This window comes from Arachis ipaensis, chromosome B4 (assembly GCF_059453495.1).
Source record: "Arachis ipaensis isolate K30076 ecotype BB chromosome B4, ASM5945349v1, whole genome shotgun sequence".
Lineage (NCBI taxonomy): Eukaryota > Viridiplantae > Streptophyta > Magnoliopsida > Fabales > Fabaceae > Arachis > Arachis ipaensis.
The window spans coordinates 7,809,320-7,836,786 of record NC_142439.1 but is presented as its reverse complement, the minus strand read 5'-3'; the positions used below and the strand labels follow the sequence as shown (position 1 = coordinate 7,836,786).

General features: G+C 31.4%; 2 protein-coding genes and 1 non-coding gene across 5 annotated transcripts; 2 read left to right on the top strand and 1 right to left on the bottom strand.

The window, feature by feature from the left end:
* Nucleotides 1-999: 999 nt before the first annotated feature.
* On the bottom strand, nt 1,000-4,832 carry LOC107638706 (thymidine kinase a). Of its 2 annotated transcripts, XM_016342068.3 has the most exons (4): nt 4,386-4,832; nt 1,974-2,118; nt 1,738-1,859; nt 1,000-1,608 (listed from the first exon to the last, which is right to left on the bottom strand). In XM_016342068.3, the coding sequence occupies exons 1-4, from the start codon at nt 4,691-4,693 to the stop codon at nt 1,347-1,349; spliced, it is 837 nt and encodes a 278-aa protein (XP_016197554.1). In that variant the 5' UTR covers nt 4,694-4,832; the 3' UTR covers nt 1,000-1,346. The 2 variants fall into 2 exon arrangements, with proteins under 2 accessions (XP_016197554.1, XP_088341892.1); XM_088485766.1 differs by lacking the exons at nt 1,000-1,608; nt 1,738-1,859; nt 1,974-2,118 and adding an exon at nt 2,289-4,142 and having other exon boundaries at nt 4,386-4,786.
* A 5,663-nt stretch (nt 4,833-10,495) lies between these two features.
* LOC107638705 (uncharacterized) lies at nt 10,496-18,897 on the top strand. Of its 2 annotated transcripts, XM_088484052.1 has the most exons (5): nt 10,496-10,620; nt 14,791-15,014; nt 15,548-15,776; nt 16,452-17,646; nt 18,409-18,897. In XM_088484052.1, exons 3-5 carry the CDS (start codon nt 15,549-15,551, stop codon nt 18,420-18,422), a joined length of 1,437 nt encoding a protein of 478 aa, XP_088340178.1. In that variant the 5' UTR covers nt 10,496-10,620; nt 14,791-15,014; nt 15,548; the 3' UTR covers nt 18,423-18,897. The 2 variants fall into 2 exon arrangements, with proteins under 2 accessions (XP_088340178.1, XP_020976289.1); XM_021120630.2 differs by lacking the exon at nt 10,496-10,620 and having other exon boundaries at nt 14,729-15,014.
* A 1,140-nt stretch (nt 18,898-20,037) lies between these two features.
* TRNAL-CAG (transfer RNA leucine (anticodon CAG)) lies at nt 20,038-20,118 on the top strand. The gene has a single exon. It is a non-coding gene; the product is annotated as a tRNA-Leu (tRNA).
* Nucleotides 20,119-27,467: the final 7,349 nt, after the last annotated feature.

Sequence of the window (27,467 nt, the reverse complement as noted above, 5' to 3'; positions counted from 1 at the left end):
CAAAAGCATACTAAAATATGAAAATTCACGTGCATTTATTTTCATATAAAGTTTATAGCTAAGAATTGTTAGATAATTTGACAAGTTTAACTAAATTTTTATTTACTGATTCTCAACTATTAATTTCACATGAAGATAACTGTTTGTGAGTTTCTACCTTAAAAATATACCAAGTTTTATATGACTTTGTTCCTTCTGTTATGGGATTTATTTATTTTTGAAGCTTCTCTTTTCTTTTTTCTTGTGAATTGATATGCTATGCTATGCTTGTATTGCAGGTTGTCAGTGCACATGCCTCACATAGATGCAGATGCTAATCCATATAAGCATCAATTGTTGGTAGATAGTTAATGATTGGAAGGATGCTAATATGAATTGTATTATATTACAATACTTAAAAGAAATGAGACCTTTCAGCTTTAGTTGATGGTGACTCATCATTAATTTATATATTTATTGTTTTAATCATGTTTTCCTTTAACTATTAAATAGATTACAAAACAATAATTATTAAAATATGTAAGTAGTGAATGTTGTCATTAATTAAAGTTTAGAATGCCACTCTCTGGAGTATGCAATAGATTCTGAAGTGAAGTTGCAGCAGTTCTCAACTGCTATTTTCGTTGACTCGAGTACTTTTTTTCATTTTGAGTTTATCAATGTTTGCTAATCATCACAATAAAGGTAGATAGAAATTGAGGGGCAATTTGTTGAAATGGTAATGACTAGGTTGGTAAGAATTTCTCATAATGCAGCAGTAGGTTCTATCATTAGTCAGAATTGAAGTAGATCAAGCTTCAAGCATATTATCTACATGGTATTCTAAGAGAAAGCAATAGTTTCTCAACCGGATTTGTAATCTCTACTAAGACACCTGCATGTAAACATTACATATAGTTTGTTTCTACTTTTTGTGTATTAGTAATGTTGAAGGTTAGTTGATAGGGATTGCATTGTATCTAAGCGTTTGGTTGCATATCACATGCTAATGGAAATGAATGTGGATAAATATAAAAAGTAAGTTCTTGTAACATAATCACGGATTAGCATCATTAAACCATTGAGAATTTTTATCTTCTATAATACATAATCACTTTGTTGATGATTAAATTCAGACCAACTAATCAACAATCATATAATCATCATCACAATCTAATACAGAAATAGTTTCATCTTAAAGAACAGTCACAATGTTCAAACCCTTACCCTACTCCTTCCTTCTCTTCTCTGAAGTTCTTTAAATTCAGGTCCATCAAAATGAAGGCTATACACTACATGCTGGTTGAGGAAAAGATCCCATGTACTAGTGGCAGAAAATGGACATTCAGCTGCCAAGGAATTTGGACCTACTTATGTATATGGGAGGGACATTCAACCTTGTGAGATTCCAGAACAAATCTTGCTGCTTCTACAGCTACCTGTCCATTGACATAGTGATGCCGGCAAACCGGCATGTAGACATCCCCTCCACCAATCAACTCGACCTGTTTCTCCTGTGTCTTCCTCAGGGTAAAGAATGCACGCTTTCCACAGATTTCACATAGAGCAGTTAGTTTAGTTACAGTATCAGCAAGGGGTATTATATCAAGGACAGAACCAAAGCTCCTCCTGCCAATAAATATGTAGACACACAATTAGCATGTACTTCTTGGTACTATAACTTCCAACCATAGCAACCTTGATCCTTATCTTAAAAGGATAGGAACATTTGAAATTAGAAATTCTAAGTAATAATACCTCAAATAGTTACCATCAAGTCCTGCAACTATCACTGTTTTGCCATCATGATCAGCAGCTTCACGGCAGAAGTCATACAGGTCTTCAAAGAATTGAGCTTCATCAATACCGATCACATCCAACTGTCATTAACTATTATTTGTTAGGATAAAAAAAAAAACCAAACCCTAACATTCAAGCAGTAAACTGGTATCAGGTAAGCCGATAAGAAGCCTTAGATGGTAAAAGTATGATACCTTCTCGTAAGCCTCAATTCCAAACTTCTGCTTGAATGATGATAAGTTAGTTAGGGCCCAACATGGTAATTTTGCACCATCATGTGTAACAATTGAATCCAATCCATATCTTGTATCCTTGCTTGATTTAATTATTGCCACATTTCTGCGAAAGAGGATGGTTTATTAATACTTAGAATCTGCAGAAAAATACATCATCATAAACTCCACATAGATGCAGGTACCCCCAAAATTCTGTACTCATTATGCAAGATTGTCAGCACTACAAGGCACAATTGGGGTCTATAAAATTGAATGTTATCAAATAGAATCTACCTAGTCTTCAACTCATCATGTTCATATAAAAATCAGGATTCTCACAATGCAATGCCTTGAAAATCCTTGTAGAAGATAAAGGAATTAATCTGGGAACTTTCATCATGGGTGATAACCAAAAGGCAAAATCAGACAGCATTCCTGGGAACTCACTTCCAATATGAAAATATTCCAGTAAATGCTTCAACTGACTCGGTAATGGCATCAGGTGAGGCACAATGCTTGCTTAATAGCATGGAAAAGGAACCAGAATTTGAAGACTGAACCAGTCAACCAGCTAGTAAAAACAGAACATATGTCTGCTATGTATGCTTCCAAGAGATCACAGTGATCCAAAGGAACATAGATCGGCAAATGCATAAAACCAAAGCAACATTATTTCCATGCTGCTACAGAATATATGGCCATTTGTTTCACTTCCACTTCAAATCCAGAACCTGCAATTAGGCAGCTTTGTTTGCAAGACAAAGCATCGTTTAAATGCCAACATCATGATGTCCATTTCCATCGAGGCAAATCCAAATTATATCCAATGTTTCATTGCATAATGTATGAGTATATCAGTTTCCACTTGAGTCAGGAATATAACCAGCATCCTTTAAGATACAGGTGATCTCTCTAATTACCTGATAAATCTCATCAGCTTGTTGATGAGATTTATCACCTTTAAAGAAGAAATAAACCTCACTTTGTACCTCAATCCTGCTATAACCAGGCTCCTTCATAATCCCTGATTCTCTCATTGTAGCCCTAACTTCCTCAACATTTTCCCACAAGCCAGAAGAGGCATAAGCATTTGACAAGACAGTATACTTTCCAGCATTTACCCGTTCAAATTCAAAAAACTTCTTTGATGCAATATTCAATAATTCTACATCACCATGAATCTTACAGGCCCCAAGCAAGGCACCCCATACAACTGAATGCTCTTTACAAGGAGACTTCAGAACAAAATCATAAGCCTCTCTTAATTTCCCAGCACGCCCTAAGAGGTCGACAATTGCCGCATAATGTTTTCCTTGTGGCATAATTCCATAATCTCTTATCATTGATTGAAAATATTTATGCCCTTCATCAATTAAACCACCATGGCTACAAGCAACCAAAACTGCAAGAAATGTAACATAATTGGGTCTGAAGCCTTCAGATAGCATTCTCTGAAAAGAATCTAAAACTTCCATTACCCTTCCATGCTGACCATATCCAGATATCAGAGTACTCCAAGTAATTGTATTTCTACTCAAACATTTCTCGAATAGCAACCGCCCGTCACAGATACAACTGCATTTAAAATACATGTCTATCAATGCACTGTTGATCACTACATTTTCTGTAATTTGAGACTTGATCATGACAGCATGAGCTTGCTTCCCAGGTTCCAATGCTGCCAGAGTTGCACAGGCTCTGAACACCGATGCAAAGGTATACTGATCTGGTCTCAAACCAGCCTGTCTCATCCCACAGAAAAACTCCAATCCAACTTCTTCAAGGCCTTTCTGAACATATCCAGCCACCATTGCATTCCATGGAATTAATCCTTTGTCAGCCAAATTATCAAACAAGAAGCTTGCAGTTTCTAGATATCCTGATTTTGCATACAATATCAGCAATTTGGTCTTCAAATATTCGTTGGGAACAAATCCAACAACGATCATTTGTGCGTGTATTCTTCTGCCTCTCTCATACTGTTTCCAGAAAATACATTCCTGAAGCAACAGAGAATAAGTCCTTTGCTGCACCGGCAACCCTGTTCGGCACAACAGCCCAACTGCCTCAGCCAATCTCCCAGATACACATAAACCTTTTAAAACATTATCCAAGTAAGGGTCGGTTCGGCGTGGCTTGACCTGAAAGCTGAGAATACCTGAGCTGTGACTATCACAACCATGGCATTCGAAAGCATAACTAGTCTTGTTTCCATTCAGAACCAAGTCACAAACTCAACACATAATGCTTTGGCACTACCACAACTAGAATTTACTATTTTTTTTCACATTTTTCTATCTAAAAGCCTAAACTAAGTTGAAAATGAAATAAATTTCGGATACCGTTGGTTTAAACAAAGAAAGTTAAGGAGAGAATAGAAAGAGAGTTTACTTGCTGTTGGCAGATTCTGACTGAATCCGACGGAGGAGAGTGGTGGTTTTGCCGGCGAACATGGGGCCCACTATGACGTGGATTTCACCGGACGGGGGGCGAGTGGGTTCCGTTTGCAAGGTCCGATTTTGAGCTCTGGAAAGGAAGGAATTAGATGAGAAAGGTGTTGCCTTGAGGCTTGGGAATGGAAGCTGTTGCGAGTTTTTGCGGAAGATGGAGTCATGGGGGCGTGAGAAGAGAGAGAAAGGAGAGGTTTTGGGAAGATGCGGTGATAAAGCTGAGAACTTTGGGTTTAGAATTGACTTCATGATTCTCTCTCTCTCTCTGTCTCAATGGTGCTCAGGGGGAAACAAGGGTTTAAGGGTTTTGCAATTTTTTTTTTTTTTTGGTGACTTAGGGTTTTGCACCTTTGGTGGCCTAGGAAGGGGAGAATTATTCCATCATTTTTTTTTTAAATTAGAAGAGAGACTCAAATTCAAAATTTTTAGATGAAGATAAAAAGACTATATTATTTGAGTTATAGTTTGTTGACATAAATTTAATTATTTAATTGTGTATGTATTTAACAAATAAATTCGCTTATATATTTTACTTACATAATAAACCTATCATATTATTTTTTTCATATAAGAATGTAAAAAATACTTGCGTAATTCTATAATACATTTAACATGTGCTTTAAAAATTTTGTTATTTAAACTTAACTATAAGTTAAATTGGTTAAAAGTGTGATTATTTTTTCTCAAACGATAAATATTATTTTATTAATATAAAATAAAAGTGTTTTCATAAGGAAGTATAAAAGAATTAGGTATTTTCATTTATTACCAACTGTGACTGAAAGACTAAGAGTTTAAAGAATAATAAAGTAAGAGTAAAGAAAATTATCAGCATCTATCAGGTATGGCTTACGAGTTCACGCACTAAATTGCTGGCGTCTTTCACTATCTCTGGTGCCGGGCTTATTACCTTCTAAAAAATACACCAATTCCTCGCTTTTCAAGTACTCCAACACAGCGCCGCTATGAAGAGGGTCTTTTGTCTACCGTCGAATTGAGTCGCTGCCCAGGATAAGACTCATTGCCATCAATTGAAAAAGGTCTCTTCTTTTCTCATCCATAGGTCAGGGGTTATTAAGTTTAGGCTCCATATTATTGAAGACAGGGGGCATTGGAACAAAGTATGAGAAATTGATTCAGCCTTCAACATGCATCTTGGACAAGTGGCAGAAGTGAATGCGAACCGGCTGTGAACTTGTTGCAACACTGGAAGCTTTTCATGAAGACTTTTTCATAAAAAAATCTTAATTTTATGTGGTAATTTCAATTTTCAAATGCTATTCCAAACTCTGTTGTGTATGTTTTGGGGCCTCAATGAAGTAGGAGAATGAAAGAATCCATAAGCAATTTTGTATCCTGACCAACTTCATATATACCAGATTTTGTCCAGCACCAATTAACTTCATCCTCCTCCTCTGTTGGTTTGATTGAAAAAATTTTATTGCATATATCAACTGAAAAAATCGACTCAATCAGATTTCTATTCCAACTTCTATCAGGATTTAGTAACGCACTAACGTAATACACTTGCAGATTTGGCGGGATTGTGAGTGCATTTTGAGGGACATTAAGGGGCACTGGTGTTGGGAGCCAGGGGTCATGGAAGATGCGAACATTAGTGCCAGAGCCTATTTTCCATAACAAGCCTTTCTCGATCACCTTGCGCCCTTCAAGAACACTTTTCCAGCCCCACGACAGTACGCTTCCTATCTCTGCATGTAGGAAATCTGTATATCTGAAATATTTAGCTTTGAGCATTCTTGATAGAGTAGAATTAGGGTATTTCATTAGACGCCAACATTACTTGCCCAATAAAGCCAAATTTTGCGCCCTTAGGTCCTTGATCCCCATCCCTCTATCTTTCTTCGGTCTCGTCATTGTGTCCCATTTAATTCAAACCATTCTTCGTTCTGCGCCTTTTTGACCCCACCAAAATTGCGAGAGCATGCTATGAATCTCAGTCAACACTCAACAGCGTGTCCGAGAGCTTGAAACAAGAGAGTGTATAAATAGGAATCGCCTCCCCCACCGCTCTCAATAGCGTGTGCCTGCCACCTGATAACAATAGACTTCTTTTCCAAACCATAATCCTCTTCTGAACTTTATCCTTGATAGCTCCAAAGGTTGCTTTCTTTAATTTTTGAACTATAGAGGGCAGTCTCAGGTATTTGTCTTGTACTCCGATATGTTCAATATTTAGTGTCTGAGCAACTGCTAGTCTTGTGTTCTGAGGTGTGTTGTGACTGAAAAAGATAGCTGACTTATTCAAATTGGCTTTTTGCCCACTAAAACCCTCATAGATCTTTAACAATTCTAGAATACTTTGGCTCGTATTAGGTGCGCTCTTGCAAAAAAGGATTGAATCATCAGCAAACAAAAGGTGATTAATTGTTTGGCATCTCTAATTAACTTGAACTCCTTGAATTAATCTGTTTTGCTCTGCCTTGTGTAGTAAGAAGGAAAATCCTTGTGATTATTTTGTGTGTTAAAACTTAAAAGTGTATAAAATTGGTCTATTATATAACATTGCATGATAAAAGGTAGATGATTTTTTTTTTTTTTTTTGGTCTTTGAAAAATACCAAAACAATTGTCTTTTATTTTATTTTATTTTATTTTGTGGTAATTTTGGGAGAGTTTTACTTAGTTAAAATTATCCAAATCAAGTGTACGTTAATTAGTTCAATAAATTAGGCAAATGAATTATTATGTATTAAATTAGTTCTTCTTTTAATTAGATAACGATTTAACCTGCATTTGGTTATGAGAATAAGAATAAGATAAGACATTAAAAATAATATATAAAAAATAGAGATATAAAATTAATATTTTTATATTTTGTTTGGCGACAAATTAAAATAAATTATAAAAATTTAATTTATTATTTTTTCATAAAAAATATAACAAAAAATATAAATATAAAAATTTAATAAAAATAAAAAAATTACATCTTTTATTAGTGTTTTCGTGTCTTTATTATAAAAAATATACAAAATATACTAATTTAATGTCTATAAACAAGATATCTTTATTCATATTTTATCTGTCAAACATAATTTTATATTTTGTATTCTTATCTCAGTATCTTATGTCTTTAAACAAACACACTCTTAAAAAATATCATGTTTTCACTTAAAACTTTTGAGAAGTCAAAATTAAAATAAGAATACAAAAATTGGAGATTCCAGTATCCATTAAAATTGGAGCATACTTTTCTTGATTTGATGAGCACTTTAAGAGTTGTTAATGGAGATTGAGTGAGAATCAAACCTGATGCTAGTTTTATTTAGATGCAGGTAGTATAGTAACATTGGATCTTGAACTAAACAGTATATTGAACATAGCTCAATTATGTATATTTTTTACTAAATACAATAAAAATCCTTAATTTAATTTTTGTTTTTCAATCTCAATTTTCTTTTTAAATACTACTTTATAGTCTTAATCTTGCACAATTTTATATATTTTGAGCAAAATGGTCTTATATTGACTTTAAAAGTTGTAAAAAAACATCAATCAAATTGGGAGTAAAGTTAAAAATTAAACTACAGAAAAATAGTTAAATGATTTCATATAAAATATGGTTTTTGGGTTATTAGAAAACCCAATTCATCTAATCAGTTTCACTCCTGTTATTATTAGGTCAAATGATTGTTTTATCACAAAGTAATGCATACTTTATAAAGAGAAATGGAAAAAGAATAAATTGGAAACAAACTAACATGGATGATACTGTTTGTTAATTAATAGAAGATGATTCATGGTTTGCACAACCTTATCTCCAACTCAAACATGAGTCTAAATTGTCATCAATCATAGTTGGCTTATGGCTGTAACCAATCATTAATCCCATATTATAGTTGCATCTGATCTAATATGACCAATTTAGAGTCATTCTTATATCCCTTTATTAAGATTTAATATCCACCTTATCACAAAACATGGAATCAAGGAGACATTTGACCCCTCTCCTACATTATTACCCCCACATGGTGGTCAATTATGCAAAAATGTATATATAGCTGGAAAAGGAAAAAAAATTTTTTAACAAAATTATTATTATTTATTATTATGCAAAGGCATATTGATTCCAAAACCTTGCAACCACCCATTTTATTTTACCACCAATCCAAATTATCTAGACTATGTTCACGAGGTATAAGCTTCATTTGGAATTTGTGTCAATGTCAATTTCATGTATAACTTCCTTCCTTTTTTTTTTGTAATAAAAAAAAATTCTTATCAATGTTTAAATATTTAATTTTAATAATTTTATTGTTTTTATATTTTGGGTTGAAAGGAACCCAATGTCTCGTTATGGTGAAGAGGAGGGACCGACCTAGGTTAGAGAAAAAGGAGGTATTTGCCTCCACTGAATGATGAAATTTGATAATAATTATATATGAATGAATATATTTAATTCTATTATTATATTATTTTTGTCCTCATATTAAATTATAAATTCTTTTTTTGAGAATTATGTTAAAAAACATATTTTGTTAAATTTAATATGTAATTATATATATCGTGTTAAATTTAATTTAATATCAAAACTAAAAATAAATAGTGATAATATTCTTTTTAAATAGTTAATTAGTTAATTATTAAACTAATGCTTAGTTTTTTAAATATAAGTGAAATTTTTATTTTTTTTTAAATTGGTTGAAATAAAAAATATTATTTATATATTAAATAATAAAAATGATAAGAAGTTGACTTTTAGTTATTCAATATTAATTAATTTTTTAATTATAAAATTGTCAATTTTTTTCAGACTTGAAAGCTAAGATTTAAATTTTAAGATAAAGATAATTTAAAAAAATTGACTGATATTGATTGAAATTAATTAAAAAAAATTAATTTTCTAATTGAATTCTAATTCATATCCTTTGTTTTAACTCTTATACATAATTATTATAAATATAAGTAAAATTATTAATTTTTTTATGTATATATATAATTTTAGTTTCAAATTATAAATATTTTTTGTAACTTTCAAATTATAAATATATTGATATTTAATAAAATTTATTTTAGTGTATTTTTGTCCCAACTATAAAATTTTTTTAGATCCCTTACTAGTAAAGGGTATGTAGTGAATATTAAGATAAATGTACTCAAACATCACACCAGTCACCATTGACCAAACAACTGTTCTCCAACCTCCTCTTACAAACACACTCCATAGGCAAACTGGATTACTTGTAGTGCTACTATAACAATTTTTGTCAATTAAAAGTATCAATTAAAATTATTTTTTATAAAAAAAAATTCAAAAGTGATTTTAGTGTATTTGTTATATTTTTATTAAAATAAAAAAATTCAATAACTTTTACTAATAATTACTTTAACATGTGATCTAAAAATATTTATTATTATTAAAACTTTAAGGATTTAACTTACATACACTTATCATAAAGACACATATTAAAGTTATTATTGATATGTCACAAAAAAAAGTTATCATTGATAAAAAAATTTGTATTTTTATTTTTATTTTAATAATATATAATAAATATATTGAAAATTAAACTTTATCACTTTTCTTATAATTTTTTATTTAATTATTTTAATATATACCTTTAGGATATATATTAAGTAAATCGAATGTCACCAAAAAATATTAAGTAAATCGAATAAATGACTATTTGTATTCATGAAAGATGAAAACGCGTCAAAACTAAACTTGTACTTACGCAACATGTCTTCCACGTGACAAAAATACCCTATCTTTGGAGAGTTAGAGTGTCATGTAGAGTACTTTTGTCACACAGAAGGCATCTTGCATAGGTACAAGTTTAGTTTCGAACTAATGTAAATACATATGTCAATATTTTTATTTTTTATGAATACAAATGGTCATTTATTCTAAGTAAACCCTTGTTATTATTATTATAATTTTTAAGACAGTGGTAATAATTTGAGTTTTAATTTGAAGATTATCGGTCTTGCCATATTAGTAGCAAGAAGCAAGTATAAATTTGTGTGTGAGTATGACAAGAACATTAATGGGTGAGGAATGATACATTTTTGTAAGCGACATGTCTGTCCCTCTCTCCAACTATGAAAATAGAAATAAATAAAGTCTGAGAATTTCAGTTTTCAATCACTTATTCTCTCTGTGGGGTGCCTCTCATCCAATTCCAATCTATAACCCTCTTCCTTCCATTTCATCAGGTTCCTTCTATCTCATCACTTTGTGTTCTTCTCAGCTCTGTTTCCTGTTATTTCTAATTTAAATTACCTGCATTTAGTGATGTATATATCATATGATATACAATTACTTCTTATTATTAAATGTAATGATCTTACTACAAAGTAGTTAATAAAAGTATTTAAATTTAAATTTAAAATGTGCCTCGAGTTTTTTTTTTTTTTCTCAAAATGATTTAATATAATCAAGGTAAAATATAACCTATCTCCAGCTTTTTGGTCTCATTCTTCCTCACATTTCGCAGATTGTTTTTGTTTTTGTTTTTTATTTTTTTTTGTCTTAATTTAATATTTTAATCATTTAATTAAGCTATCAACTCTTAGATAGTAATATTTTCTTCTTTTTCTTTTTAAGACAATAATTTTGTTTTGATATAGTTAAAGAAATAATAATTTTTTTTTTATTTTAACTCAGATGCAGCCCTAAAATAAGTATATTTATTTCTATGTCGCATTGCATTTTATTATTTTTATTTTTCTAAGAGTACATTTAGTTATTTAATTTAGGTTTAATTATTCTATTAGTCCTTGTAGTTTTACCAAATTTTTAATTAGGTTTTTATATTTTTTTTATTGGATCCCTATACTGCTTTTAATTTTATAATTAAGTCCTTCATAGCGTAAAAAATGTTAGAGTTAACTGAATATTTGTTCACAAATTAAATGTATCCATAATTAAAAACCTAATTACGTTGCATATATTTTAGGAGAAATATTCTGTTAATATTTTAACATTTTTTATATATAAAAAGAGCTTACTTAATTACAAAATTAAAAATAGTATAGGAATCCAATTGAAAATAAAAATATAGAGACTTAATTAAAAATTTGATAAAATTATAGAGACCAACAGAGTAATTAGATTTTTAGTTTATTTATTCGAGATATCCCCTCCTTAACTCCTTTCTATTTTTTTATTTAAGTTTTATACTTTATAATTATATTTTTATTTTGACCCTTTTCTTAAAAAAAAAATTGTAAATATGTTTTAATTAAAAAATAAAATTTTGTTAAGACTAAAATATTTTATTTAAAATTTATTAGAGACTAATTTAAATATTAACTCTTCTACTTATATGATTTCCGCATCAAAATAGATTTTTATCAAAGATTACTATAAGTCAATTAAAAGTTTAGGGTAATTCACATAATTAAATCATTTGAGAATTAAAATTACATTAATATCTTAAAGTGAATTAGCTTACATGCATATCCTAAAATAAATCTATATAAATTGAATAAACTAAATTCGATTTATACTTTTTCAACGATTGAATTCGATTTACTATATATATTATATTAATAGTAAATTGAATCTAATTTATTCAATTTATTACTTCTGTAACATATACATGTAAATCAAATTTAGTTAATTTGATTTAGTACGAATACATATTATTGACATTTACTATTTTAAGTTAATTGTTATTAACTTTAAAACATAAATATGAATAAGAAAATATCCCCATTTGAATTTAAATAAAATATCAAAAAATCAAAACAAATAAAAATAAAATTTTGCTGTGTTTTAGTTCAAACTCTAGAAAATTTATATTTTTATAAACTTATGAATGTAAAATAGAATATTAACCGATTTCTAAAAATTCATTAAAAATTATCATTTGACTCATTAGCATCTAAAAAATTATTACTAGAATTTTTGATGTTGAAAAAATTAATATAAAGTATAGCTCTCCAAGATAGCATAAAAGTTAAAACAAATTTTTTCAAAGTCAGAAGTAACAGATATTTATATAATATATAATGACTAACTATATTTATACAATATGTAATTTGAGAAATAATTAAAATACTGTATCAATTAAATTATCATTTAATTTGTGAAATTAAGTATAAAACTTAGGCTTTGATGTTTTTATGCTCTGAAAAATCTAAGTTTAAGTTAGACGTAACGTCGTCAAAGCAATAAGTTCTATACTTAATTTCAAAAATTAAATGATAATATAATTGATATAATATTTTAATTATTTCTCAAATTACATATTGTATAATATATAGTTAGTCACGATATATTGTATAACTATCTGTTGTTCCTAACTCTGAAAAAATTCAAGTTTTAACTCTTATGCCACCTTATAAAGCTATATTTTATATTAATATTTTCAACATAAAAAATTCCGGTAATGATTTTTAGATGTCAATAAGTCAAATAATAGTTTTTAATGAATTTTTAGAAATCGTTTAATGTTCCGTTTAACATTTATGAGTTTATAAAAATGTAGATTTTATGGCATTTGAACTAAAATACAAAAATTAAATTTCTATTCTTATTCGTTTTGATTTTTTGATTTTTTATTTAAATTTAAGTAAGAAATATTTTTTTATTGACATTTATGTTTTAAAGTAGTATATGTCAATAATCTATATCAGTACTAAATCGAATCAACTAAATTCGATTTACATATATATGCTGCAGAAGATTCGATTTACTACTTATGCAGCATATACATATAAATCGAATAAAGTTAATTCGATTTACTATTGATATAGCATATATAATAAATCGAATCTATTTGATTTGATTTATATTGAAAAAACACAAAGTAAATTTAGTTGATTCGATTTATATAAAAATAAAATCGAGTATACATATAAACTATTTTATTTTAAGATATTTATGTAATATTGATTTCTATTTGATTTGTTTACTTCATTTATGAGGGCAAATGAATATCACGGATCCCATTTAATAATTATCTTAGTGAAAAAATAAGGAATATAAGGACATTCCATCCAAATTTATCCTTTTTATCAAATTGAGAAAAGAAATATCCTAGAGCCATTGTGGTGATGAAATTGTAGAGCGCCTAAGGTTAGTTATGCACATGCATTTGTTCAAAAATATATAGTAATGATGTTTTGGTTCATGTAGCTGTTGTATTATTCTCCGGATGAGTGGTTGTACAAGCAATCCCTTCTGTCACTCACACATAACCCTACTTTAATTTTATTTTTATTTATTTCTTTAATTTGAAAGTTGATGCAAAGGTGTATATGTAGAGCAACCACTCATTTTTTTTTATTTTTTGGTTACATTAATGTTTGTGCCTATCCCACTTCCACTTCACCGATTCCATTGATTTTTTTCTGCTTCACCTCAAAATTCATGTCCTTTCCCAAAATGTTCCAATCTGTCAAATTTTTTTGCATCATCACATCACAACCGTTTGATTTATCTACATCTTGTTTCCTTTGACCCCAAGAAATAGTAAATACTAGAATATGTCTGTTAGCTTCCAACTTCCTACCCAATATTGTTAGCTCAAATTGGTAGTCTAGCTTTAGGGGCAAAAAAAAAAAAGTAAATTAGTCTTGAGCAATACTATTGTATAAATGGATAAACATAGGGGGAAAGTGTAAAAAGAAATTGAATAATATTTTGGTGATTATTATAATAGGATAGGACAAAAGATGTACATTACTAAATACTTTTAATGTTTTTTTTTGGTGAAATGGGGTTCACACCTACAAAGACTAAAATACAAAATAGTAGTAAACTTAGAGTAATAAATAAAAAATAATATATACAAAATGGAAATATATGGGGCAAGTTGTAATTTCAGAATGTATAGAATCTATAATCTAATCTCCCCATTTTCTTCGCCATTTGTGCTAAGAATACTTTTAACGTGGAGCCCACTTACTTTCTCCTTTCATCCTCTGGTTTTTTTCATCTAATCTCCCCCATTTTCTTCCGGTTTAATTATATTTATTCGTTTAGATAATTATTTATATATTAATTATTAAAAATAATTGTTTTTGTTAATATATGATAATATATACATATTATAATTTTTTTTTATGTTATCATGGCATCAAAATTAATATTAATAATTAATTAAAAATATAAAATTACTAATATACATAAAATCTTAAATTCAAACCGGTATTATTAATGTACCCAAAAAGAGCTAAATAAAGCAACAATAGTAAAATTTTTAAACTTTAATATATTGAATGTAATAAATTTATAATTTTTCTAATAACTTAAATGGCATTTTTCATTTTGTGATATTCCAATTTTATTCTTTTATTTTAGACGTCAAAAAAGAAATGATTTTTATTTTCATTTTTTGTGCCCATACCTATTATGTGTTTGTGTGTGATGCACAGGTTTCAGGCTTTCACAATTCACAAATCATAATTCAATACATACACACATATATATACACACCATTGCTGGAACCAAAGCCATAATTTGCAAACGCAAAAAAGAAAAAAAAAACAACAAAAGGGAAAAAAAGAAGGAGGGCCTCTCGCCCTCTCTAACTTATTCATGCTTTCTCTTGGATCTTAGATTCCCATCAATTTTTCCTCTTCTGGGTTGTCTTCATTTGGTAAGCTTTTTTCTTCATCTTCACAACTTCATCACCCATTTTTGCTTTTGTTGTTGTTCAGCTCCACTTATCTTCAAAGTTCGGTTCTTTTTGCAATTTTGGATTCTGGGTTCATCCTTTTTTAATGATCGGTGATGAAAAATATAGTGCTTTTTCATGGATGCAACTTCTGCTGCAGTTTTCTAACTTTTATGTGTTGAACTTTTTTATTTGGACTCAATCAGCATTATGTTGCCATGCTTTTGACGATTGTTTTTTCTTACCGTGTCTGAAATGAATATGAAGTTTTGTTTTTTTATTTTATTTTTACTTTTTTGTGTGTGTGTGTTTTTCTATGGATATTATGAGTTACTAATTGGATCAAATCCAATCCAATATATCGTTTCATATATTTTGTTGTTACTGCTTTTTGTGTATGCGTTTCAATGTTTGTTACATAAGAAGAATAATGCATCTTTTAAAGATTTTTTTCATTATATATATATGGGGTTAGAGATAGAATTTGATTGGGAAGAGTGTGGTGAAAAGTGCAGAATGGAAATGGACCCTGGCAGTGGCAAGCTTTTCATTGGAGGGATTTCATGGGACACAAATGAAGACCGACTCAGACAATATTTCCAGGGGTTTGGTGATGTCGTGGAAGCCGTGATCATGAAGGATCGGACCACCGGGCGTGCCCGTGGCTTCGGCTTTGTTGTTTTTGCTGATGCTTCTGTTGCTGAACGAGTTGTTATGGAGAAACATGTCATTGATGGCAGAACTGTAAGTTTGCCTGTCTCTGTTTATATGTGATTATGTTTTTCCCAATGTGCTTGTGCTTAAAGGTTCACTGTTGTATTGCTTTCTGTTGTGGCAAAATGAATCAAGATGCTTCTTCCTCACAATGATAAAGGATTCAAGCAATCAGATTTATTAAATCGGATTATTGTGATTGTTGATGCATTACGATGCAACTTCAGTTTTAGAAGAGATTGCGATTTTGAGCCAAAAAGATTGATATTTGATTAGTACTAGTTTGGTTTTACTTTTTGTTAAATCTTTGATGAGAATTCGCATTATGTGTTCGTGGTGGTGAAGTTTAGATGTTTGGCATCATATTTTAAGAATGCAGATTTGTTGCATTTGGACACGATTTGATTCCTAATCTAGATCAACAGATGCTTGAGCTGTCACATCGTTTTGTAGTTTACTTCATTGAATATTTTTTCCTTTTATTCCTTGTGTCAAAGGCTAAATGTTGACAAGTTAATGGTAGGAATTAATGTGAATAAGCATGGAGAAGATTGAGTCTTGATTCTAAATATGCATTCTACTACACATTTTTCTTAAATTCAATTCCTGATCCATGATCTTTGTTATTTCAATAATGCCCCTCTTAATTATTATTTAGTAACATGATCTTGAATTGAATTCTGTTGTCACTTATTCGACATGTAGGTCGAAGCAAAAAAAGCTGTCCCCAGAGATGACCAGAATGTTTTGAACAAAAGCAACAGCAGTAATCACAGTTCACCTGGTCCTACTCCATCCCGTACAAAGAAGATATTTGTCGGAGGTCTAGCATCCACGGTTACTGAGAGCGACTTCAAGAAGTACTTTGATCAATTCGGAATAATTACAGACGTGGTTGTGATGTATGATCATAACACCCAAAGGCCTAGAGGTTTTGGATTCATCACCTATGATTCGGAGGAAGCAGTTGAGAAAGTTCTATACAAGTCTTTCCATGAATTGAATGGTAAAATGGTTGAGGTTAAGAGGGCTGTACCAAAGGAATTATCTCCAAGTCCAAGCAGAGGCCAGTTAGGTGGATATAGTTATGGTCTTAGTAGAGTAAGTAGCTGCCCCAATGGTTTCATTCAGGGATTTAATGCAAGTGTAGTTGGAAGGAATGGACTTAAATTAGATGGAAGATCAAATGCTGTTACTGCTGGCCATAGTGAATATCCTCTTTTCGGCCATAGTTATGGAACAGGACTCAACTTCGAGCCACCATTGACCCAAAATGGAACTTCAAACTTTACTTCTACCTTCATAGGGCGAACAATGAACTCTTCGTTCGGTGGTAGTCCAAGCAGGTACAGCAATGCCATAGGTTATGCTGGTGCAAATGTAGGCAATAATTCGGCCATGAGTTCTACAAGTCAGAACTTGTGGGGAAATGGGAATCTTAACTATGCTTCTAACCTTACAAATTCTGATTCTCTTTCTGGTTATCGGAACGAAAATTCAAGCATGGCTTCTTTTGGTAGTATAGGACCACTTTGGAGTTCCTCACTTGGAACAGATCAAACTGGAATTATCGGCTCCGGATATGGTAAGGGCAGTCTAAGTAGCTCTGGAGATGTGAATTTAGGGTCGAAAACAGTAGGTTATGGAAAAAATAGCGATAACATTGTTACGTCAGGTTCTTCATATTCCTTACCAAATGGCAGTTATGATGAGGCATACAATGTTGCTTATGATGCTGGGTCATTTTACGGGGACAGTATGTGGAGAACATCCCCTTCAGAATTAGAGGATTCCGGCTCTCTTGGCTTTGGCATTGACCATGCTGTTTCAGGCTTAATGCGCAAAAGCTCTGGCAGCCACATTGGAGCTTATGCTGTTGCCAACACTCAACCAAATAGAGGTAGTAATGAACTTCTCTTTAATAATAGTTTTAAAGTATAAAATTAGAAAGTCCTCATTGTTTAAGGTTTTTCCACAAGATTACAACTGAAGTTTGGGATTCCTTTTCTTCCCTGTCATCCTCCATATAGTGGATGTTTCGTCCACTAGATCTTGTCAGTGACATTTGGATATTTAATGAGAGTTTGAGTATTAAGATACCATGTTGAAAAGCATCTGTTCTAAAAGCTTATGCTGTTAACTAGAGGTACAAGGGTACTTTGAAATTGAGATGTAGATAATGCACAAACCCACTATGTTCTGCTAAATCTCAACTTATTTTATTTCAAAGAACAGAGATATCAAGGATCAAACTCTAGAATATTTTGGTTATAGAGGCTCTAGTACCATGTCGAGATTGTGGGTGTCAGGAAAGAAGAAGATAGAGAATAAAGGCCATATTACCTTGTTATAATATGATGCAACTACAAAGCATCAATTCCTTTATTAGTGATGGCAGAATCCTTAGCCTACTCTTAGATATGATATTAAGTTATTAACTTTAAACATGTGCTTCAAATTGCCATTTGAAATATAAGCATTAGACTCTTGAACTTTCCTAGTGCAATGTGAACAACTATGGTATATAATAGAACATGCACTATGGAGCCATTTATACTCATGGGAATCCAAGTTGGAATTGTAGTGTTTGTGATTACCTTTATGCTTAACTTGTTATATATTCCACAAAAAACTGAACTCTTTTTTTTTTTTCTTGCTTCAGGAATTGTTGCCTAGGAAGGTTACACCAAGAAGTTTAAAGATTTCAGTGAATTATGTCTGGTGCAGAAGGCGAATGAATTTGGAAAAGCTTAAAAATTTAGTGCTTCTAAAAAAATCCATAGAGCTTAGTTGGTTGCAAATGTTGAATAGCTTGCAAAATACATACAGCACTTAACAAAGGGCTTGAGTGAAACATAGGTTTTTTCTTTTTCTTTGGGATTTTGAGAGAGACTTGTAATCAGCATTCAGCAGCAGGTTATGGAGTTTGTCAAGAATGTTCATATGGCAGTCACAGAGCAGCACACACAAAAAAAACAAACAGGCCTACTTTACCATTATTGCATAGTGTCTTTCTATTTCTTTCTCTTTTTTCAGTGTGATGATCTCTCACAGTTTATAAGAGATACAGGGTTGATTTGTCTGTGGATTACTGAATTTTATTATCAAGGGATTTTCATCTGAGTTCACTTAATAATAATTGATTCATCTACTACCCATTTTTTTTTTAAATCTTGGATATTTTTACCTTGAGTCTTTCCATACTTAGACAACAATCCTTTTTCAGTAATGTAAGCTTCATTTCATTATGCTTTTGAAACCAAGTACAAACTATTTGAATAGAAGTTTTGTTTGTAGTTTTGATAATTATACAAGTTCATTAAAAGATGTGTTTTTTAATCACTTTGCACAACACCTAGGGCAACCTACCTTTGTCAGTTATATTTCTCCAGAATTTTAATAATTTTCAAATCAAATGTGTGTCTTAATCCAATGGCTAAAGTTATAAATAAATAACAAAATTTTTATTGTTAGTCTCTTTAAACACTTTAAGCAAATAATGTTATATTGTTTGTTAAGAAAATTTTCAAGTGTACCGGTGTTTCGTTGATTTTAATTATAAAAAGTATATATAATATATATAATTAAGATCAATGGTTAAAAATTACTGAAACACCGGTTTACCGGTATACTTAAAAATTTTCCTATCTGTTAACTAGGTAAATTTTAATACTCTATTTTGTTATGTTTTGTATGATTGGTTAAGATTTAAAATGGTAACTTGTTAATTGGGTCAACTATATTTTAAAAAAAAAATCAAATGATTTTTTTATATTTTTTACAAAAAGAAAAACAAATAACTTAAAAGTAATAATCGTTATTTTATTTATTATCACTAATAATAGGTCATATTTTAAAAAGGGTTATACTCCTTATTTTATTCGGAACGCATTAGCATTTGCTTAGTTAATCTTATATCTTAATTACTTTATTATCTAAATATTTTTCTCTTATATAATTAAAAGTAATAATATGCTTACCAGATTTTACTTCAAGTTAATGGGTTTGAGAGGGTCAAAAGTCAAAACAAAGAAAGAAGTTAACAAATTAAGGATGGCAATGTAGAAAACGGAAGACAATTCCCATTTTCGGATGTTCCACCTCATGTCTTGAAACTTCTCATCTACGCTGCGGGGGAAATTCCTTGTCATCCCCAATTCTCATAGAAATTACCTTTTTCAATAAAAATTAATATCAATATTAACATTAACTAAATCAATTGCTATGTAAATAGTATTATTATAGTGGGTTTGTGTTTATAAATATGTTATTGGTACTCAATGCCATCAAAGTCAAGATGGCCGAGTTGGTCTAAGGCGCCAGTTTCAGGTACTGGTCCGAAAGGGCATGGGTTCGAATCCCATTCTTGACATTTTCATATTTTATTTCTGGTCTTATGTTATTATACACAAACAACAGCTTAGGCAAACAATTAGAGTTTGGGAATTTGATTTCACCAACAAATCCACAACAACGTTGCTTCGTGTGAAGTTCATGTAATGAGTTAGTGTCTGCCTCATTATTTATTTTTGTAGTGCATTTAAAGAAAATGTCGAATGAAATTTATATATTCATCTAACTACTCTCAATTATCACTACACCTGAATTTCACTCTTGCTTTTTATTGTAGGTGGATGCATGATATCCTGAAATTTATCCTAATTATACATAGCACAATTAATTAGTACATTCTTTATTGTTAAGTTTTTACATTTATTCATTTAATTCATAATATAGTTTGTTCCGTTCATGCTTTTGCTACTTGAATAAAATTTTGTAGAGGAAATGATTTTTTTTCCCTTCTTTCTTTTTTTAATTTTATTTATTTTTTTTAATAAATTATATCCATAACATGAAGGACAATCTTGTAAAATAGGTACTTTGCCTCTAGTCCTCTACAAATTAGGGGTTGGTTTATTCCATTTAGACTTGTCATTTAAAATAAAAGTTCGGTTTATCTAAGAGATGTCAGCTGAGCTAAAATGACCAATTCCGTTTGTTTTTTATCTAATAAGAAATTTTTTAATTAAAAAAAACTAAAGAAAGTTAATTTTTGAATTAATTTTGAGCCAATTCTTTTCCTTTTTAAATACATTAATGAATTGGAGCTTGAGATATTTTAGTTAGAACTTAAGATATTTAACTGGGATTATTAAAAAAGTTGTTAAAAACATTTAAAAATTTAGAAGAAAATAAAAAGAAAGAAAAATTTAAACAGGTTAAATAGGACAATCCATTTATTTTACGAGACAATTTATTTATTTTACAAATTAATTAAATTGAGTTCGTTTTTTTTTTTTTGGTCGGTGGATTGAACAACCCCTAATTTTAGGTACTCCAATAGATTGGACAACTTTCAATTCTAGGTACACAATACACACCCACACACTCCTCATATACTTACCAATTTTTTCTTCTTGGTTATAGCTGATAGGACTCGAACCTGACACCTTTGAGATGGGGAGGGAGCAGAATGCTGTGTGAGTTATGGCTCATTGGCAAATTGAGTTCGTTAAACACCATGTTCACAAATTTTTTTTGAACCGAAAACTAACTCATTAAAAATGTTAAATGAACCAGCTCAAGACTCGGCCCATTTAACATACTACTAATTTATTGAGACAACACACACTTTTATTCTGACCAAAAAAAAAAAAAAACAACACACACACACTTTTATTGCATATCTTCTCTTAAATCTCATTTTAATTTACTCCACCACACCTTAGCTTTCCTTTTAAAACTCAATCATGATCAAATTAATCCTTAACATTAGTTAAAGCTTGACTCTGGATTAAGTCTAATTAAACATGACAATCACGAGAATTTATTTCTAGACTTGTAGTCAAATTAATACCTTTTACAGTATCTTTAATTTTTTTTTCTTTCCCTCTAAATTCTCCTCACACCTAATCTTATCCTCATTCTAACAAGCCAAAACTAGTTCAAATTTACTGAGCATATATTTAAATTAAATAAATTTTAAATATTCAAACAAATATATTATTATTCGCCATTAATCTAATGAAAATTTAATCAAAGAAAGGATAAATTTACCTAAATTAAAAAAAAAAATTGAAAATAGAGGTACGTTACGTAAATAGGTATAAAGAAACTACTGTCTAACTCTTTATTCGGGGAATAAAGAGATTAATTATCATTATTGTACAAAGAAACTTTAAGAAAGATTAGCTTTGTTTTGGAATAGTAAATAAGCTCCTGGAGATATAAAAGGTTCCTGCGAATATTTTAGCAGTGTTCCTATATATATATATATATATATATATATATATATATATATGTAGTTAGACAGTAGTTCTCTTTTGGCCTTAGCACTTGCCATTATTATTTGATTGATGTGTCTCTATAATATTCTTAGATATATTTAGCAAAAATAAAGAATTTTGTTTTGTTGTCAAACCTAGATTATTCTTACGTTAATTATGGGATAAGTAACGGGTGGTGAAGCAAGTAAGTTCAATGAAAGCTTCTTAAATCTTAATTAATAAGATAAGAAATATGTTTTTTTAGGCCAACAGGTAGAAGTTGATATCACCATCATCATAATTATAATAAATATGGTTTCTAGGGCATATGCCCGTTGGCCGGCAGTTAAATTTTTGTTAAAAATCTACATATTCGAATTTTCAATTTTTCCACTATATGTTTTTAGGGGAGTCAAACACTACGAAAAAAAACATTAATTACAGTCGGATTAATATGTTCATTATAGAAGAAAATTGTGTGCTTCTACAATGACTTGAATTCAAATGTCTTTTTTTTTTTGTCAGCCGGTTCCTAAAACAAAAGGTCCATGGAGGGACATTTGTCAGTTGCAGATAAGAGAACAACAAGCGAGAAATAAGATGGTCAGAGGGTTATCATTAGAGCTAAGAGATGGTAGAAGAATTCGTTTCTGAAAAGATAATTGGCTATCATGTGGTGTGTTGCAGGATGTATTTCCAAGTCTTTTCTCGGTTTCAAACCAAATCAGATCTGTAATAGAAGACTGTGGGTTTTGGGATGGTTGGAGTGGATATGGAACTTTCATTGGAGAAGGGTACTATTCCAATGGGAGTTAGAATTAGTTAACCAACTTCATGGAGTTCTACAATATGTCAGGTTAACAAGTGAGAGGGAGTACAGAATAGTATGGAAATTTGATAGATCAAGAGTTTATTCTACTAACTCATTTGTGTAGGTTTTGTAAGCTGAGACTCTCCCGGAGGATATTATGAGTTATAGTTTCACTAGATCTATATGGAGAGGACTAGTACCACCAAGAATTGAGCTATTCACCTGGTTTGTGTTAGTTGGTAGGGTCAATACTAAGGAAGATTGATTAGATTGGGCATTATTGATCATAGGGATAAGATTTGTGTTTTATGTAAAAAAGAAACTGAGAATGATTTTTACTTATTCATTGGCTGTGAGTTCACATGGCAGGTGTGGTGTGCTTGGTTATACGCCTATAATAAACTTTGGTCTATTCCAGGAACCATTAAGCAACACTTTGAGAGTTGGACAGGAGCTCTTGTTAGAAAAGACGAACGTAACAAGTGGCTGATTAGCTTTTTTGCTATCATTTGGCATACGTGGTTGGAAAGGAATGCCAAGATTTTTAAGAATCAAGAAACAGGCATTGCGGAAGTTATCACCAAGTCGATTAAAATCTACAAAGAGTGGGTTGACTTTGTTCCGTCTAGTTGTTGATGGCAATGACGGAGATAACTATGGTTTCTATTTTAGTGTTTGTATTGTAATTCTGAACTTTCTAAATGTTCCACCTTACTGTGTTAAGTTTTTTGTTTCAAAAAAATAAAATAAATTCACCGCTAAATAAATTTTCGTCTGACACTAATTACCGATAAATTTTTTGTCGGAGTTTTCAATAGATTGTCGAGTCTGAGTTGATGATTACCGTCAGATTAATCTGACAATAACTTTGGCGCTATTTCGCTTGACATGGTGCCAAAATTTGCCGTCAGATGAAGCTTTTTAATTTTAATTTTTTTTGGCACAATTTAGCCACAACTAACAGTCAAATCAAATTAACTCCTGTTAACAAAATTATTATCAGAAATATAAAATTAGCATAAATCAAAAAATTATTTTATTAAAAATAAATGGTATGAATACAATAAAATGTCATAGAAGTAGAGTACTGTACCCTAAACAAACAAAAATGTATAAAACCCTAACCCCTACAGATCTTGATAATCGTCGTCGTCGTCAGCGGCGTTGTGGTTCCCCTGCTGAGACGACGGAGTGGGTGCTATCGTCGGTGCCCCACCAGCAGCGTCACTGCTCAAACCAGCAATGTCGCTACCTCCAGCGTGCATCTACTGGCTGTACTCCTCTATCTGCTGTTGCCTGTCGCAACCGACCAAGCTGCTTTAGCTTCTCCATCAGGTCCGAGCTGACGGCAACGCGTGCAAGAATCTCTTGATACCTCTGCTCAGACTGCTCCTACTGGTGGTGAAGCTCTTGTGTTAGCTTCTGCACCTCTTCCCTCAGGTCGACAACTTTCTAGGGATTAGCAGGGCTGGTGGCAGAGGCAGAGGTAGGGGAAGCTGCCAACGCGGACGAGCAGAGGCCACTGGCAAAGAACAAGCCCAACTTGAAGCGGCAATTCTTGTGAGGTTCAGAGGTTGTCTCACACCAAATATTGTCGGGATCCACGACTGAGATCTCGGAGCCGGCTTCGTCGGCTCCACTAGACGGCTGAGATTGCTAGGTCACGGCCTCCAACCTCTGTTGATACTCCTCCTGCGTCATACACGTTAGGTATGATTAGGATAATACTTAAATAATTGACATTAAACTAAATAAAGTTAAAATTTAGAATTAATTTAAACTCATGTAATGGGCCGCTGACCACTCGTTAGCAAATCTCTCCTTGTTTGCCTTCAAAATATGGGTATACTTGAAGGTCTCCGCCAGTGTCACCTCACGATCCAATGACTTAGACTACAAATTAATATATCAACTAAACAATAAAATAAACGAACAAGTTAAACAATGACAGACAAATATATATGAAGCAGGAAATCTTAATTCTAATTTCGAAAACATAATTTTAATTTTTTCAATTTCATTGAAAATCTTATAAAAATTTCGACAGAGTCTCCCCTGAAATTTGGATTTAGCCATCCTTGAAGAGTTCCATCCAAACCAAATATCCATCATTATTTTCACAGTCAAGCATTTTTCAAATAATTTCTTCAGCAGAAATCAGCAAACAGTTCAATAATCCAATATTTTCTAGCAATCTCAAAACCTAATCTAACATATTCTTACCTATCATAACCACCTAAAATCCACTAAAACTGAAAATTAAATTAATAAACTCTACTAACTACTTTAGTAACTTGATAATCAAAAAAGGAAATTAAACTGACGAAGCAGTTCTATATCAGCTCAGTTCAGTTCATACAGGACTATATAAGTATATATCAACATAACAAGTAACTTATAAAATAATTGAACAAATGAAAAAACTAATTCAAGTAACTACCATAACATAAAACAATGTCAAGATTCTTACCAATCTCGTCTTTATCTTCATGAAGGTCCTTGACCCACCCGTATACCTAGACGACCTGGGCGAAGCCCTATTGGCGATGTTCGTCAGACGGCGACGCTTGAACCCCTCGTTATCTCTAAATTGAGCCTCCAGTTTACTCTTGATATTTGGAAGGATCTACAATATCAAGTGGTCTTTTCCGTGACGAACATTGCTTATCATTTGCTGAAAACATCTGGCTGTCCAGTGGTCATATATCTTCTGAATCATGAGGTTATGCTCTGCATCTCATATGAATTTTAACTGCACAAAGTGATTCACCAACATTAGTTAGTTGGAATAAAATACAGTTCAAATACAGTAAATTAATTCTAACCAAATTGGGTTCTTACCGCCTACTTCTGAAACCAGCGCTTTCTAGTCTCAGTCGGGATCTGTGTGTAGCTCGTGTAAGAACCGGAGTTTTTCACGTAAAATCGTGTTAATAAAATAATAATTTTAGTGCCGGAATGGATTCAAAATTTAGAAGTTTTAATTTGAAAATTTAAAGGTGAAATTTGATTTCAGTGAATTTTTCTAAGTTGGAAAATGTACCTTTTTCAAAAGATTTTTATAAAAATACGTACTGGCGCTTAAGCTGGCAGTACCAGCTCTAGTATATCCAGTATCACGTATTTTGGGAAAATAAGATTTTTAAAATTGATTTATTATTTTGAAAGGACAAAAATAATTTAGAATCGAAATCTGGACGCTAAACTTAAAAGTTTTGGCCCAAAGTGGGCCAAACGGGTTAAAAACGCTAACGGGTTGGACCGGACCCAACATATATAAGCTCATTAAATGAGCTTTTCAGCTCATTTCCACCCAACTAAGAGAGAGAGGCGCGGTTTGAGATGAGAGGAGAGGGGGAGGGGGGATGTCACTATTCACCTCCACTTTCCGGGAGCCATAACTTGAGCTACGGAAATCCGATTGACGAGTCGTTTGCGGCCACGCGAAGCTCTCGTCGAGCTTTTCATTTCTATCTAAGAAAATCTTCTAAGATCTTGAAGCCCATACTTCAGTTTCCTGCCCTAACTTTCTACGTTTTTGGAGTTTGGTTTTTGAGTAGATTTTGTGATTTTGCTTGTTTAGGTGATCTCTAGTAGCAGGTAATTGTTGGATTTTACCCCTAATCTCGTTGGGTAAGGTATGGTTTCACTAAACCCTTGTGTTTAGTTTTTTTTTAAGCCATAGGTTTCATGTTTGTATATTATGTGATGTTAGATTGAGTTTTGGTATTTGTTGGAGTTGGTTGAGGCTTTGGATCGAGCTTGGTAGCTTCGTTTTGGTGTTTGGTGCGTTTGGAAATCAGCCAAGGTATAGTTTCGGTTTTTTTTATGTAATATGTAATGTTTTTGGACACTTAGACTAGTTGACCTTAAGATAGGATTGAATGTTTGGATGTATGATTAATTGTATGCAAATTTGATGCTTGATGATAAGTTGTATGGATGTGGATGATGAGTGTTGTGATTTATTTGTTGTTGATGAGGGATTGATGATGTTGATAACGATTGCTAATATTGAGGTTATTTGATGACTATTGTTGAAGGATGTGAGTTTTATGAGGATTTGTAGTGATTGTTGATGTTGTTGATGGTTGATGATGATTATGAGTGTTTATGATGGTTTTGGATGTTGATGATGATTTTGACTATTGGTTATTGTGGTTCATGTTGAAAGTAAATAAGTGAGGTGGTTTGATGAATTGAATGGATTGATTGATGATAATAGAATGAAAGAATTGATATTTGTAGCATCGATTATTGTTGAGAATTTGAATGGTGGTATTAAGGAAATTGGATATGATGTTAGGTTGAATTTAGAGTTGGATGAGGTGAGTATTAAATGGTTTATATGATTGAATGGTTGATGGGGTCGAGAAATATTTGGTATGGATTCTTGAGTGAGTCTAGTATTTTTGGGTTGTGAATAATTGGTTTTGAATTGAGAGATTTGGTGAATTTGAGTTTTAAGGTTTTTGGTAAAAATAGATTTTTGGTGAACTTTGACGGATCATAACTTGAGCCCCAGTTTTCAAAATTTGTTGAAAATTGTTCATAATTAAAGTTCATTGAAAAATCTTCAAATTAATATAAAGTTTATAAAATTTGGACTTTTGAAAAGGGAGTTATGATCATTCAAAGTTTGGT

Excerpts from the sequence above, each read along its gene's own strand:
- LOC107638706 (XM_088485766.1), bottom strand. The coding sequence starts at position 4,693 with ATGAAGTCAATTCTAAACCCAAAGTTCTCAGCTTTATCACCGCATCTT. Across the intron at positions 4,143-4,385 it reads TCAGAATCTGCCAACAGCAA|CTTTCAGGTCAAGCCACGCC; the intron begins GTAAACTCTCTT and ends AGGTATTCTCAG.
- LOC107638705 (XM_088484052.1), top strand. The coding sequence starts at position 15,549 with ATGGAAATGGACCCTGGCAGTGGCAAGCTTTTCATTGGAGGGATTTCA. Across the intron at positions 15,777-16,451 it reads ATGTCATTGATGGCAGAACT|GTCGAAGCAAAAAAAGCTGT; the intron begins GTAAGTTTGCCT and ends TTCGACATGTAG.